General features: G+C 44.6%; 2 protein-coding genes across 5 annotated transcripts in view; one reads left to right on the top strand and one right to left on the bottom strand.

The window, feature by feature from the left end:
• CRAMP1 (cramped chromatin regulator homolog 1) overlaps positions 1–9,742 on the bottom strand; it is a 55,217-nt gene extending 45,475 nt beyond the window's left edge. For 2 of the 4 annotated variants that reach the window (XR_009152134.1, XM_058157918.1), the window contains exons 1-2: positions 6,993–7,123; positions 5,946–6,364 (exon numbers count right to left, since the gene is read on the bottom strand). Coding sequence is in view for 3 of the 4 variants with exons in the window: in XM_058157918.1 (XP_058013901.1) it covers positions 5,946–6,364; positions 6,993–7,042 (469 nt within the window). In the remaining variant the exon portion in view is untranslated. Of the gene's footprint in view, positions 1–5,945; positions 6,365–6,992; positions 7,138–9,583 lie in introns of those variants that run through there. The other 2 variants (XM_058157920.1, XM_058157919.1) reach the window with 2 other exon arrangements.
• Positions 9,743–11,487: 1,745 nt separating this feature from the next.
• IFT140 (intraflagellar transport 140) overlaps positions 11,488–15,609 on the top strand; it is a 108,284-nt gene continuing 104,162 nt past the window's right edge. The window contains exons 1-3 of the mRNA XM_058157922.1: positions 11,488–11,703; positions 13,707–13,863; positions 14,741–14,962. Coding sequence (XP_058013905.1) covers positions 13,717–13,863; positions 14,741–14,962 — 369 coding nt within the window. The 5' untranslated portion in view covers positions 11,488–11,703; positions 13,707–13,716. The remainder of the gene's footprint in view (positions 11,704–13,706; positions 13,864–14,740; positions 14,963–15,609) is intronic.

The raw sequence follows: 15,609 nt of genomic DNA, 5'->3' as shown, positions 1-15,609 counted from the left end.
TCTCCCCAACAGTCAAAATTTGGAAGAAAGTTCACAATTGGTTGGTTTCACACTTAACAGCTGCCTAATAGTTTGCATTCAGAATACACACTGTGCATTCATTAGAAGCAATTAATGAGGTTAATATTTGAAGGAATTAAATGGTGACGCTTTTACATCAGAGGATTTCTCCTCCTAGGTATGGTGAGTAATAAATATTAAACAGGTTTATTTTCTCTTTTTAGAGGTATTGAATCAATCCTGTAAGAAGGCACTCCTTCGTTCTGACTACAAAGTTATTTGTAAGATTTTCCTAGCCCACGTTTTAGACATTGTTCAGCAGCATCGAAGGAAAAGCAGAACACGGCAGGATCGGAATAGCCAGCGACAATTTAAAATTAAATACTAATTTTAACCAAGCATGTTGTTAATTCCTCTCCTGACACTTCTCTTGAACGTCCCCAGAAGACATTTCCATGGTTTTTAAAAGGAGGAGTCCCTAAAGAACAAAAATTTCCTCTACTAGCTAAACACAAAATGGACTCCAAGCCCACCAAAGCAAGCAAGGATTCCACATCAAAATCTTTCTGCAACATGCATGATACTCAGGCACTCGGAGGGTGCTAAAGCCTAGATCCTGCACAGTTTATGCGGTAATAAATCTGTCTCTCTGTAAAAGTGCCACAAGATGTTCTAATGGTTTTTTTCTGCAACAAACTAACAAGAGCTTCAATAAGAAAATAAAACCTGTTCGAGACCATGAGGGTTGACAGCTAACAAAGGGCCAACATCTGGAAGAAGGGAAAAGCTTGACAAAGGCGGTTTTCTTTTCTTTTCTTTACTACACCTCAACACATACCAAATTCATATTACTTTTTAATTAAAAATACAAACCTTCGGTGCAGTTTCTTTTAAAGGTCTGCCAGCAATAATTTTTTTTTTAAAAATGGTAAAAATGTCAACTACAAGACTGAAATAGTTGAAGGTATTTGAAAGCATCCGACTATTTACTTAAAAAACTTTATATACTCTTAATAAAAAACGGATGTGCCACATGAGGTGTATCAAACCGTGTATTGGGTGTGTCATAAAATGTACCTTCCAATATACTGTACTATACACTTGCACAAATATCGGGTTGTTCCATTTAATGCCAGGCTTCACACATTGAATAAACCAGTTTATTGAATAAATCACAGTAGAGACATTCACACAACAAACCAAACCCAAATCAAGCAAACCACAACGTCGCTTAGTAGGATGAGCGAACCCGAACAAGAATTAATTTCTAAATAAACATACCTAAAATTGGGCAGACAATGCTCAATCCAGAATCAAATAGACAAGACCATTCACGTGGCCCATGATGGTTGCGATCACACAACACGCTGAGCCTCAGATTTTCCCCATCTTTCCCCCAAAGTGCCTTACAAATATGTAGACATTCTGCCTCAGGCTTCCCCTCCTAAATTAAAGAATGATACATGGATCTAGTCAATGTGGTTGACTTCTACTTGGATAGGATATGAAAAGCCCAGATGCTGGGTTAAGTAAGCCATGGTTCAGTTAATTGTAAGTATGAATGTTGTAGTTGGACCATAAGGAAGGCTGAGCGCCAAAGAATGGAGGCCTTTGAACTCTGGTGCTGGAGAAGACTCCTGCGAGTCCCTTGGACTGCAAGGCGATCCAACCGGTCGGTCCTAGAGGAGATCTACCCTGACTGCTCTTTAGAAGGCCAGATCCTGAAGAGGAAACTCAAATCCTTTGGCCACCCAATGAGAAGGAAGGACTCACTGGAGAAGAGCCTAATGCTGGGAACGACTGAGGGCAAAAGAAGAAGGGGACGGCAGAGAAGGAGGTGGCTGGATGGAGTCCCTGAAGCAGCTTAAGTAGACTCCAGAGGATGGTAGAGGACAGGAAGGCCTGGAGGAACGTTGTCCATGAGGTCGCGATGGGTCGGACATGACTTCACAATTAACAATATGAATGCTGTGCTAGCACAATCAGCTAGAAATGGAGCAATGCCAAGGTAATAATGATGATAATCATGCCATATATATAAAACCTTAGTAAATTGGGAATTTATATGCCTATAAAAAGGATAACAAGTCTTTTAGTAACTCTACCAACACCACACATTTTAAACAAGTGAAAACTATTACTTGTAAAGTCTTGAAACAGTCTTTGCAGGTACAGGAATGTCCTTAAAAACATACACCAGAAATATTAAAAAATGTATCTAGAAACTCTAGTCTATGTTAGACCTTGGCTCAAATTTCAACACTAGAAATGTTGGGGCAACAAATTACAATTTCTGCTATTTATCCTGTATGAATGAATTATGCAGAATTGCCAAATAGGGCTTCCATCCCTCCTTTGCCTCCAGAATGCTTCTCGTTCACGTCAACGTAAGATCTCAAATGTATTTTGGGAAATAATTCCCCTCTTTTATCACTCCCCTCAAAAATAAGCAGAGGGAACATATCCTTTACAACAAAGCGTTTAAACCAAAATTATTCCAGTTAACCAGCATGCAAGAAAAGAGTACCACTGAAATTTTACAGAGGAATAGGATGTTGGAAATGTTCAATTCCTTATCTCACCAAAATGGCCCACTGGTACACAGATACCAAGTAACCTTACTGTCATTAGCTTCACTTGAAATGATTTCTGATCCAATATTCGCTTGTGTACAAGTTACAGAAGTAATGGAAAGGGCATATTTATTGCATTCATTTCCTTCCATTTGTCTGGCAGTGGAAAGTGGGGTAGGTAGGATTTGGGTGTCTGTCATCTGCACCTCCATAACTGTCTGGTTCGGCTCTGCAACCAAAGACAGAGACAGACCTCAACGGATAGTTAGAACTGCAGAAAAAATGATGGCTATCAACCTGCCTTCCATTGAGGGCTTGTATGCTGCACAAGTCAAAAACAGGGCTGTGAAAATATCTACAGACCCCTCACATCCTGGACATAAATTGGTTCAATTCCTACCCTCAAAATGACGCCACAGAGCATTGCACACCAGAAAAACTAGACACAAAAACAGTTTTTCCCCGAACACCATCACTCTGCTAAACAAATAATTCCCTCAACACTGTCAATCTATTTACTAAGACTGTATTACTATTCTTCTTCTCTTCCTTAATAGTATTTATCTCTTCCACTTATTACTATATTAACAATTTATATTGTTTTTGTTTCCTAGTACGATTTGATAGCTTATTAGTAACCTTGACTATCACTAAAGGTTGTATCTTTTTATTCTTGATGAATGTCTTTTATTCTCCTTATGTACACTGAGAGCATATGCACCAAAGACAAATTCCTTGTGTCTCCAATCACACTTGGCCAATAAAGAATTCTATTCTATTATTCCCACAGCACATCTGTGAAGAAGATTGACAGGGTTTGACTGGCTCAAAGTCCCTGCTGATCTCTCAAGGGTCAAACAGGGACAGTCATTAAGTCTCCCAAATTATAGTTCAACTTCTTCACCAGGAACTTGAAATGAGATCAAAAGGCCATGCCTCCATTTATCTATTTTTCCCCATACCTCCTACACTCTACCAGATGTGTTTTCATTGTTAAATACTGGTCATTGCCTCCGTCAGTCTACAACTGAAATTCATAACGATTAAAGTAGCGTACTTCATTAACAGATTCACACATCAAAGGCATGTGGAAATATTAGCACTTTCCTGGCTGTTCTTGCAACTGCTGAAGCATGTTGTTTTGTTGAAAAAAAGTAAGACTCTTCCCCTCCCTTTCACCGCATTTATCTGAAGGATGTGAAACAAGCTCCAACTTCGTACAATTCCTAGCCATGCTGTTAAGAAAGTAAGGCTGCATTAACATACAGTTGTGCTATGGTAGAAGACAGTCCTAATGAACGATCTGCAAAAAAATAACCAAGTTCGGAGAGCACCCAGGACCTCCAAGTCCTCCTCCTCCTCCACTCCGCAAACCCCACTCTCTTCCAACAGTGATGATGTTACCTAGTTAGGTAATGAAAAGTCTGCAAGAAAACAATTCAGTTCAGAGAGCACTGAGGACTCTACAGGATGGTAGAATTTCCGTTCATTCCAAGACGAGTTCTGCAGAAATTTATTGAATCCAATTGTGCAGTACAGCTTGCAGAAAACTCAAGATTTAGGCGCCTGTTAGAAGGATTAGGTAGCAAATGAAAACTTTCCATCCAGCATTCTGGAAAAAATATCTGCACTCGTCTATACCTGGGTTTCCCACTTAGGATTCTATTCCCGCAATTCTCTGTAAAGGGCATGCTGGCTGGGGAATTCTGGGAATTGAAGTCCATGTCCATGTTGTCAAAAACAATATCTTTCCCTAACTTTAACTGTAAGAACTAGATCAATCTAGGATACTGAATATGACAAATGCTTCTCTTGAAATTAATAACTACATGTATGTCAATCTCAGATTGTCAAAAGGTACATCTAAGTGAAATGCTGCATTCCAAAAAGACAGATCCACATAAGGAAGTAGGCACTTCCTATAAACAGGTAAAGCAAAGGTACTCTGTGATATCTATTTCACTTTCACTAGATGTACATGTTTACACCAAGTGGTTATTAGCTATTCCGGCCATAGCATTAGGATAAAAGAATTTCAGGGAATAAGTGTGTGTGAGTATAAATGTTTATCGTAGCGCAAAAGGTAATAAAGTGGTATTTCTTTGCTAAAACAATGCTATAGTGTTGACAAGTTTAGTATATCATGTTAAAATATGATATATTTAACTGTCCTTCACGGAATAACTGACAACTGGATGGATTCACACAATCCAGTTTTGAGGATAAAACTCCACAAATCACTGCATTATGTATGAAACCACTCACCATATGTTATTCAAAAGTGATTAATGTCAAATCTGATGTGGCATCAAAATTTTCTGCCCTATTGCCAAAAATAACCAATAAAGGATTCTGTATTTTTGATTCCTAAAAAAATGTTCCAAAGTTGTAGAAACAAACCTTCCCTAATGACATCTCTATAGCTATTTATTTCTCCCATCGAATACACTAGTCCATCCGGGAAAACACTTTTTAATAAAAGGACCCAGTGAAGACCATTTTAAAGAAGTCCTAAGGATCCATAAATGCGACTGGTTAATAAAAGAAAACTGGAATAATTAAATCCATAGAAATGTCTTGCATATGCACCCTAATCGAACACTGATGCAAAAAAAAAAAATCCTAACTCAGTTGATTCTAGTTCAGAAATTTATACAATCCATCAGTTAAAGACAACAAAGAATGGATCAAGAGATTCGCAGTCTGGAGACACTGGATCCATTCAAACAGCCTCTCTTTTCGCGACTCGGAAAGCATCAAAAACAATATTCTGAAAACGGACAAGAAAATATGGACTCATTTGTTAACTAAGAACTGGACCATGCTCAGGGACGCCAGATGCTTCCAGATCCACAATGGAACTCAATCACCATGCAACGATCCAAAAGATCAGATGGAGGCTTTTAAAGGAGGCTGCTTCTAAGATGATCAAGGCTGATTAGCACAGTAATCAATCAATTAAATTATTGAGCCATTCAGACCCGAGAGTGGGCCAACTTAAACCTCGAGCATCCAAGGAATATTAAAAAACAAAGAAACCCAAATCACTTTAAGCAACAGGAACAGCACAACCAAGCAACATTTCCAATCTAAACGAATTTCGCAATTTGAATCCAAGACTTCTGGGTGGATTTGACCAGATCAATTTGGGGTGGGGGTGGGGAAAAAAAAAACCAAAACAGCCCAGCCTGATGAACGATGCTTCGAATCACCTGCACCCCCATAATACACACTCTGGGGGTCCACTCCCAAGCGCTGGTTCGCCCCGGATTCTCTCTGCGCATGAACCATCGGCGGTGACGGCCGACGTTCTGCACGTGTGACCCACGTCCAGGGTGACGAGGGTGGTGGTGGTCGGCGTGTATGACCCACCTTTTCCTTTTCCCGCGGGGGCCGCGCTTCCCCCGCTGCCGCCCATCCCGCCGACGGCCGCCACGCAGGACGCCTGGGGATCCTTCCTCAGCCTCTTGCTCTGCGGCCGGACGCTGGACCGGAGGAAGTGATGCTGGTCGTGGCCGGGGGCTGCCGGTGGTGGTGGTGGTGGTCCCGAAGAGGAGGAGGAGGAAGCCGGGGGCGAAGCCGGGACCCCCGAGGAGGGACCCCCGTTCGTGTCTCCTCGAGGGGTCCCCTCCTCCTCGCTTTTCTTTGCCCCGCATCCTCCTCTTTCTCCTCCTCCTCCTCCTTCGGGGCACCCCTCTTCCTCGCCGGCCGCTCCTCGCTTGCCCAGCTTCCTCAGGCCTTCCTCGGGGGCTCCAACGCCGCTGCTGTGGTCACCCAGCTTGACTGTCATCCTGGCAGGAAGGGAGGGGGGGAAAAAAACAACAACAAAATAAGAGGAGGATGAGGAAGAAAAAGAAGAGGGTGAGGCTGGCGGGCCCCAAAACAAACCCCCCCCCAATAGTGCTGCCTGCCAGCCAAGGCTCTCCCCCCCCAACTCCCCTCCCCTCGGGGGGGTCTCCCCACCCCCACGAGCCCCACCAGGCCGTCCCCCTCCTCCCCTCCCCGCTTTTTTTTCCCCCCTCCCCGCGGGGAGAAGTTTTCGCCGCAGACATTCGGGCTCAACATGGCCGCCGTTGTTTGCGACTCGATTCCCATCAGCTCGTCCCGGACCCGAGCGCGCCGAACCGAGGAGGGAGGGAAGGGGGAGGCCCGGCTTCGAAAGGGGGAGGACGACCCCCCCACACACACCTACGTGGGGGAGGAGGAGGAGGGGGGGAGGGTCCCGTATCCTGGACGGAGACCCCCGGCGCGGGCGGGCGGGCAAGCGGGCGGGCGATCCCCGGGAAGCGGCCCAAGTCGGGGGAAAGTGGCTGCTGGGCAGGAGGAGGAGGAGGAGAGGCCGGAGCGCGCGAGTGGGTGGGTAGGTGGGGGTCCGTCCGTCCCCCCCACCACGCGACCCCCACCCCCACCCCCGCCTACCCATGGTGCGGGTCTGCCGGGCCGGGGGGGCTCTTCCTTCTCCTCACCATGGAGCCGAGGCGAGGCGAGCTCCCGAAGGGGGGGCATTCATGATCCTCGCCGCCGCTGCTGCAGCAGCAACCCAGCAGCAGTTTTCCTCCTCCTCCTCCTCTCGTTTTGCCAGCGAGGGTGTGCGCGCCTGCCTTGTGCCTCTGGGTGTGTGTGAGTGTGTGTTTGTGTGCGAGTGTCTCCCTCCTTTTTCTCCCGGCCGTGGGGAGGGGGGGAGAGAAGTACCAAGATTCCCAACTCTTTTTTTTTCTTCCTTCTTTTGGCCGCTTTTCAAAAGGGGGGAAAAAAAAAAGGAAAGCCCCTCTTTTTTTTTTTCCCCATCCAAAAAAATGGGGAAAAAGCCACGCTGGCCCCCCCCTCTTTTTTTTTTTTTGCAAGGGAGGCGAACAAAAGAGGTGGGAGTGGGGAGGGTGGGTCTGGGGTGCAGGAGGCACACCCGTCTAGGAGGGCCAGCCTTCCCCCCCATCACTGCGTCTGTCTGCCTGCCTCCCACTCACTCAACTCATCCCCTTTAGTGAACTTAACTCGCTTCTTGCATTGGGAAGCTTTTATTGGTTGGGGGAGGGGGGTTTAATTTATTTATTTATTTATTTTTATTTATTTATTTCGATTTTTATACCTTTCGATTTTAATGGGAGTGGGGGGGAGGCTAGGCAGCTTAGGGTGGGTTAGGGGAGTTTTAGATTTAAAAAAACTGCAGAGGAGGTAGATATATAACGCTTTCCCCTTCCTTTCTCTATTGGGAATAAATGGCTGCCCAGCGTTTAGATGCCCAGGCTCCCTTGTGCCATTTTTTTTCAAATTGGTGGGTGGGTGGCATTTGCTTGCCGGGTTTTCATGGAAGGGGAAATGCATTCTTTTTTTTTTTTTTAGACAATTATATCCTTGGGTTATTGGTTTTTTTTAAAACAAACAAACAAACCAACTCTAACCTTCTAGGCACCAAGCCTGCAAACTGATATTAGCCACATAAATTAACCACCCCTTCCTCTTTTTTTTTAAATACATCCAGAAGACAACACTGGAAAAGATTCAGAGCAAAATATCTTTCAACTTCTATCTCACAGTTCATAGAAAAATCAGAGGTTTGGAAATATACCTTGAAAAATTAAGCACTCTTCAGGGTATATTGAGAATTTAAGTGGTCCTTATTTACCACCAAACACACATAAGGATATTTTCCATTAGAAATTACAACTCAACACCCATCAGCATAACAAGAACAGTAGTAGAAAGTTGCTTTTAGCCAAAAGATTCAGCACCTCCAAAGAATATAACCTTTCAAGAAAACAGTGCCTATACATTCCTTTCATAAGCTTCACTTGGGAGCACTTGAATACAGAATATTCTATTTTTTTTTAATGCCCATTTTCAAAACTGGATACCAAGATGGAAGCTCCATAACTTCATTGGAACTAAAAATGCCCAAAAGCATTAGAAGGCAAAACGTCCTTTAAAAAGATCACATTCTTGGTGCCCATTTTAAAAAAAATTCATTTTGGGGATAGGCTCAGTTCGTTTTAAGCCTTGAAAGAGTTTCAAAAATGGCCGCAGCACCAAAAAACAACACCCCCCCATCCAGCATGATAAATCAACAGATCCGCAGAACTGGCTACCCCGGTTTTCACAGAAGCAGAGAAACAAATCCATGGGTCATAAGCAAAGATCAGATTCTTAAAGAATCATCATTAATTTAATTAACGATTTAATATTGCTGTGAAGGTATCTTAGGGGAATGAATGGTGAAGCAAAGGCAGAGAGAACCACCCCAGATTTTGTAGAAGTGGCATTGTCAGCAGACAGGAGGCAACCGGCCCGTTTGAACACGCCCAACTGCACAATAACAATAATATTTTTTAAAAAATTTAATTTTATCTGATCCTTTCCCTTCCACTTTTCCCGCGGCTGCCAGATTTCCATCCCTGCCCGCATCCTCCCCACTCATTCCCTCCTCCCCTCACCAACACCTCTGCTCTGCCACCTTACTACGTCGGTCAATATTTACTCCCGCCACGGCTCTTATTCCCTCCCCTCTGATGACACTTTCCTCCCCCCCTTTTTTTTTGTTTAATCCAAACGCCCCTCTTCCTCCTTCGCTTTCCTCGGTGCAAGCTGACCACCCGTGCAAAACTGACCACCCGTGCAAGCTGCCTCGCCTTGATGAAGGTATCTCTTTTTTTTTCTTTTTATGCACACCGAGACAAATCCCTTGTGTGTCCCAGTCACCCTTGGCCAATGAAAAAATTATATTCAATTCTCTAACCCTTCCTCTCCTAGGAAGCCCCCAGCCCGGGGGGCGGGGGAGAAGGAAATCCCTATCAAACTCTTCTCTGCGCCCCGCCGGCGGGATTATCCAACCTTGCAAGGGTGAAAAAGTCAATCCCAGGAGCCGATTTAATGCATTGCACGCCCTTGATGGGGGTTTGCAATTGCAAACGCTGTTTGACAAGACCGGGCTGGACGGGCGAGGAGAGACCCCCGCCCCATTCACCCACCCACCCACCCCTTACCGGGTATGCAAAGCCACCGGGCCTTGGTCTTACCTGATGCATGGGAATCCTCCGGCACCGGCAGGGCAACCGATCCCGGCCAAGCCGCCCCTGTGCAACTCCTCGGCAAGGCGGGCGCCTTTGCAAAACGCCGCCCGCTGCTTGCTTGCCCGCGAGCTCCCCGGTTTGCTTCCGCTTCCTCGTTGCAGCCACGCGCCGCGCACACAGATGGGAGGGAGGGAGGGAGAGGCCGGTGCGCGAGCCCGGGGATCTCGACAAGCCACGCCTCCAAAGGGGCGGGGAGAAAGAAAGAAAGGAAAAGACAGGCAGAAGGGAAAGGGTGCGGGTTGGGGGTGGAGCAGGAAAGAGGTGTGGTTTTCCACCACCCGCCACCCCCAAACAAACGTTTTCATTGGTCGGCATCGAAAGGAAGGGGGGGGAGGTCGCGGAAGCGAAGGTTTGGCCAATCGGAGCGCCGCGCGCGACAGATGACACGGGACGGCCCAGCGCGCGAGGAGATGCGGAATGTATGTGTGCGAGAGAGAGAGAGAGATTGGAGGGCAGCCAAGTCGTGCCGGAAGTGGTGGAGATAAGAGCTACACAAGCTCCGTGGAAGGGATGGGCGGGGATTCAGAAGGGGGTGGGGATTTAGATCGCTGTTTGGGGATCGTTAATTGGCTGGTTCCTGTCGGATGGGCAAGGCAGGGGACCAATGCCGAAAGAGGCGGAAGGATTTTTTTTAAAAGGTTTTTTTTTCCCGCGAAAGTGTGCCCCAGCGATGTGATCGCGTATCTGTTCGCAATGAAAGCAAACTTTATTCCGTGAATTGCTATTATAAAAATCACATCTTCGAGACCACATATATTTATTTATTTATTTCATCCCTGGATGCTTTCAAGAAGAGACTGGACTGCTCTCTCTCAGAAAGGGTGTAGGGTCTCCTGCTGCTTGGGCTGGGCTTGGACTAGATGACCTATAAGCAGAGGTGGGTTTCAGCAGGTTCTGACCAGTTCTGGAGAACCGGTAGAGGAAATTTTGAGTAGTTCGGAGAATCGGTAGTAAAAATTCTGACTGGCCCCATCCCCATCTATTCTCTCCCTCCCAAGTCCAGCTGATCGGGAGGGAATGGGGATTTTGCAGTATCCTTCCCCCGGAGTGGGGAGGGAATGGAGATTTTACAGTATCTTTTCTCTGCCACGCCCACCAATCCATGCCACACCCACAGAATCGATAGTAAAAAAAATTTTTGAAACCCACCGCTGCCTACAAGGTCCCTTCCAACTCTGCACACCAGAACAACTAGACACAAGAACAGTTTTTTCCCGAAGGCCATCACTCTGCTAAACAAATAATTCCCTCAACACTGTCAGACTATTTACTGAATCTGCACTACTATTAATCGTTTCATAGTTCCCATCACCAATCTCTTTCCACTTATGACTGTATGACTATAACTTGTTGCTGGCAGTCCTTATGATTTATATTGATATATTGACCATCAATTGTGTTGTAAATGTTGTACCTTGATGAAGGTATCTTTTCTTTTATGTACACTGAGAGCATCTGCACCAAGACAAATTCCTTGTGTGTCCAGTCACACTTGGCCAATAAAATTCTATTCTATTCTATTCTATTCTCTATTTGTAAATCAAATACTGCCACTGCAAAGGCAGGGGTAGTGGGGCATTTCAGCACAGAAAAAAAAAAAGAACCACCTATCACGATTTGTTCTCAAAACAAGCCAAGAGACCGAATCGTCTTGACTTGTTTGGCAACAAAACCCGGGATGTGTATGTGCCTGTTGTTGTTTTTTTTAATTACTTGTTTGGGCAGAAAGTCCAAAACGAGAGGGGGGGGAAGAGAGAGGGACAGAGGGAGAGGGAGAGGAGAAAGAAAGGGAGAGAGAAGGAGAGGGCGGGGAGAAAAAGAGGGAGAGAGAATCAAGTTTTGCAAACCCCAAGAGCGCCTCTTCAACCGCCTTGCCGAAGAAGCGATGCGCGAAAGGGCTCGGCAATTTCCGCCCCCCCTCGGCTCTCTTCGCTTCCCCTTCGGGGATTTCCGTGGCGGGGGGGGCCGCTCGCCGTTGCCAAGGGCAACGCGAAGCCTCTCCTTTCCAGCGGCCGAGCGGGCCAGCAGGCCTCGATCGGATCCGGACCGGATCGGACCGAGACTAGGTAAGGCGGCCGAGTCCGGGATGACGGGAGGACTCGCCTTTGCTGCTTCCGAGGCCTTTTCCGAGCCGAGGGTGGGGGAACCAAAAAGAAAGCCCAGCTTCGGCCCAGGTCGCGCTCCGAGGGGGCTTTCTATATGTGCCCGCCTGCGTTTAGTGAAAGCATGGATAGGAGGCCACCAGGAGATCCCTGAGCTGCCGGATCGGGGAAACATCCCAGAAGAAAGCAAAGACGGCCGCGTCCATGAAATCTCTAGGAGTCGAGCTGGGCTTAACTGCTATACAGGAGATCCTCCAATGGGATGGGATCTTGGAGGGTGGGGGTCAGCAAGGGAGAACCCTTAATTAATCCCCCCTTCCTCGATCTTTATAATCTCTCCTGGCCCTTCCTAAGGTTTTTAAAAAGCTGTGATTTCTCAATCTTGGCCACTTGTGGATGGCTGGACTTTAACTCCCAGGATTCCTCAGCCTTGCAAGGCTTGCTGGGGAATTCTGGGAGTTGAAGTCCACCCGACAACTTCAAGCTCTCCAGGTTGTGACAGATATGGGGCAGGAGGACCTGGGCAGTGTTTGCGGTTGATGTATTTCCTAGTGATTGGGGGATATTGCTTGTGTTATCTACCCTATAAGAGAGACGGGCAGCATAAAAACATAATAAAACAAGTAAATAAAAATTGTTAGGTGTGCTTGTGTGTTATTTTTTATCTGCCGTTGATTTGGAAGAAATGCAAAGTGGAATCAGATTTAGTTAGTGTTTGGACAAGACACCACCAGGAAATCTCAGAGCTGTAGACTAGACTAGACCAGACTAGACCAGACCAGAATTAGGAATAGGAATAGGAATAGGAATAGGATAGGATAGGATAGAATAGAATAGAATAGAATAGAATAGAATAGAATAGAATAGAATAGAATAGAATAGAATAGAATAGAATAGAATAGAATAGAATAGAATTCTTTATTGGCCAAGTGTGATTGGACACACAAGGAATTTGTCTTGATGCGTACTCTCTCAGTGTACATAAAAGAAATGATACCTTCATCAAGAATCATAAGGTACAACACTTAATGATAGTCATAGGGTATAAATAAACAATCAGGAAACAATCAATATTAATATAAATCATAAGGATACAAGCAACAAAGTTACAGTCATACAGTCATAAGTGGGAGGAGATGGGTGATAGGAACGATGAGACGGGTAATCATAATGCAGACTTAGTGAATAATTTGACAGTGTTGAGGGAATTATTTGTTTAGCAGAGTGATGGCGTTCTGGAAAAAACTGTCCTTGTGTCTAGTTGTTCTGGTGTGCAGTGCTCTGTAGCGTCGTTTTGAAGGTAGGAGTTGAAACAGTTTATGTCCAGGATGTGAGGGGGTCTATAAATATTAGACCTAGACTGCGGAGTTGACTGATAAGAGATTAGTTGTTTTTAATGATATAGCAATAGACTTAGACTTATATACCACTTCACAGTGCTTTACAGCCCTCACTCAAAACAGTTTACAGTGTTTACATCTTGCCCCCAACAATCTGGGTCCTCATCTCCACCACCTCCTCCTTGCCTTTCAAATGCAAATATCTGCAACATTTAATTTAATTTAATGGATTTGATTTGATATGGCCACTCACTCCAGAGGACTCTGGACAAAAATGAACAGAGCTCTTATGATGGATCATGATTTGTCCAATTTGCTTGCTTGGAGTCTTAATTTCTCCCACATTTCAGTTGGAGCAAATTAGAGCACCCTTAACCTACATGTAGATGGTGGAAAGCAAGAATTTGCCCTCTGCATTTTTCCTTCTGCTCCTGGTGGGAGGACAGGGAAAGAAAACAAATACAAGTTATTAAATTAAGAGATAAATAACAGGTGGGATTAATTCCTTCCATGTGCAAAGAACAGTTCTTTTTTTTTATTTCTTCAGTAAACATATAATTTGCTTTTCGGTCTCATATTTGGCTCTTACTGTTCAGCTGGTTATACAATAAATATTTTGTCTCATAGGCATCTGACCATGGCGGTATACATTGATCATCGAATAGAAGCTCTTGAGTCCTGTGGACCCCACACCCACATAACGTGGCACCGTCTTCAGCCACTTTTAGCGGTTGCATCCATTAATGCCAACTCTGGCGGCAGTGTGGATATTTTTCAAGAACAGGCAAGTGTTCTAAAACGAGTGGTTGTCTTGGGCTAATCAAATGCCAGGAATCTGCATTAACTGCAAAATATATAAAATTCATATATAAAATTTATTTGGAGAGTCTGAGATGTATTGAAGGATAAGGTCAACAGTTCAGCGGTTTGAATCCCTAGCGCCACGTATCGGGGTGAGCTCCCAGCTTATGCTAACCTAGCACTTCAAAACCACGTAAAAAATGCAAGTAGAAAAATAGGGACCACCTTTGGTGGGAAGGTAACAGCGTTCCGTGCGCCTTTGGCATTTAATCATAGTGGCCACATGACCATGGAGACGTCTTCGGACAGCGCTGGCTCTTCAGCTTTGAAACGGAGATGAGCACCATATCTATATCTATATATAGATATAACAACTTGCCTTCTGAAGTTGTAAATGCTCCAACACTGGAAGTTTTTAAGAGGAGGTTGGATAACCATTTGTCTGAAGTGGTGTAGGGTTTCCTGCCTAAGCAGGGGATCGGACTAGAAGACCTCCAAGGTCCCTACCAACTCTGTTCTTCTGTTCTGTTCTGTTCTGTTCTGTTCTATTCCTATTCCTATTCCATTCTAATTCTTATTCCTATTCCCATTCCCATTCCCATTTCCATTTCCATTCCCATTCCCATCCCATTCCCTGTTCTATTCTATTCTGTTCTGTTCTGTTCTGTTCTGTTCTATTCTATATATGGAGAGGGGGGGAGGGAGGGAGGTGTATATATATATATTTGTTTTCTGAGGTTTTCGCGGGTGTTTGTATGTAGGTCTTTGGTTATTCGGGTTTTCTCCCACGTAAAATTGGAAGTGTCTTGTCTCTATATAAAAAATAATACTGTTCTGTCTTTCCTTTTTTTATCCTTCAGGGAGAGTATGTGGGTGATGCACACTTGGAAAAAAACTTTCGGGTCACGTATCTCAGTTGGCACCCCTCCAAACTGATTGTGGCCGTGGGTTGCGAGATGGGAGATGTGATAGTAGTGAATAAACAGGACAAGGAGCATCATGCTGTGCCCTCCAATCATAATGCTGATATTTCAGTCCTGAATTGGAGTACTAATGGGACACGTCTTGTTTCTGGAGATAAAGTAAGCAGCAAAATCAAAATGGCTTTTCAATAGCACATCAGTGCATAGTCCGTCTATTATTTGTTAACACAGATATGAAAATTTCCCTTGATGTGGATTTTTCGTTTAACTTATAAAGGGAGACAATGTCAATCACATTTTTCCAAGGCTTTTTATTCTATTTTGCCAACTTTCAAAGGACAAAACAAAATGATTGTAAACTGAAAATTGAATCATGTGACTTGAAGGATCCATTGCCAAGGTTATCTATATTTTAAAAATTCAGAAACATCCATTCTTTGGTTGTTTAGAACCTGTTTTCCCCTATGAACTTCAGAAATTTCTGATTGCTCTTTATTTCTACATGCGTTTGAAATTTTCAAATAGGGGAGAGCATTTTAATAGTGAACGTCGCCCAGGCAAAATTAGATTTTGGCATTGCTTTTACCCTACAGCAGTAATGTTGTTGTTGTTTAGTTTTTTTTTAAATGTAGCTTTTCTCTGCTTTCTTCTCTGTAAATCTATTTGACAATTAACTCAATTGGGATTTAGTTCCTGGTGACCCACTGTATCATGGCACAACATTAAGAGTTGACTTACACATACCTAGGGAAAAATACCTAGATTGAAGAGCCAAGAAGTAGATGCAGTCAGAGATAAAGATCCAA

Source organism: Ahaetulla prasina, chromosome 14 (assembly GCF_028640845.1).
Source record: "Ahaetulla prasina isolate Xishuangbanna chromosome 14, ASM2864084v1, whole genome shotgun sequence".
NCBI lineage: Eukaryota > Metazoa > Chordata > Lepidosauria > Squamata > Colubridae > Ahaetulla > Ahaetulla prasina.
Note: the sequence above shows the minus strand (reverse complement) of the source record. Positions and strands in the feature narration are given on the sequence as shown.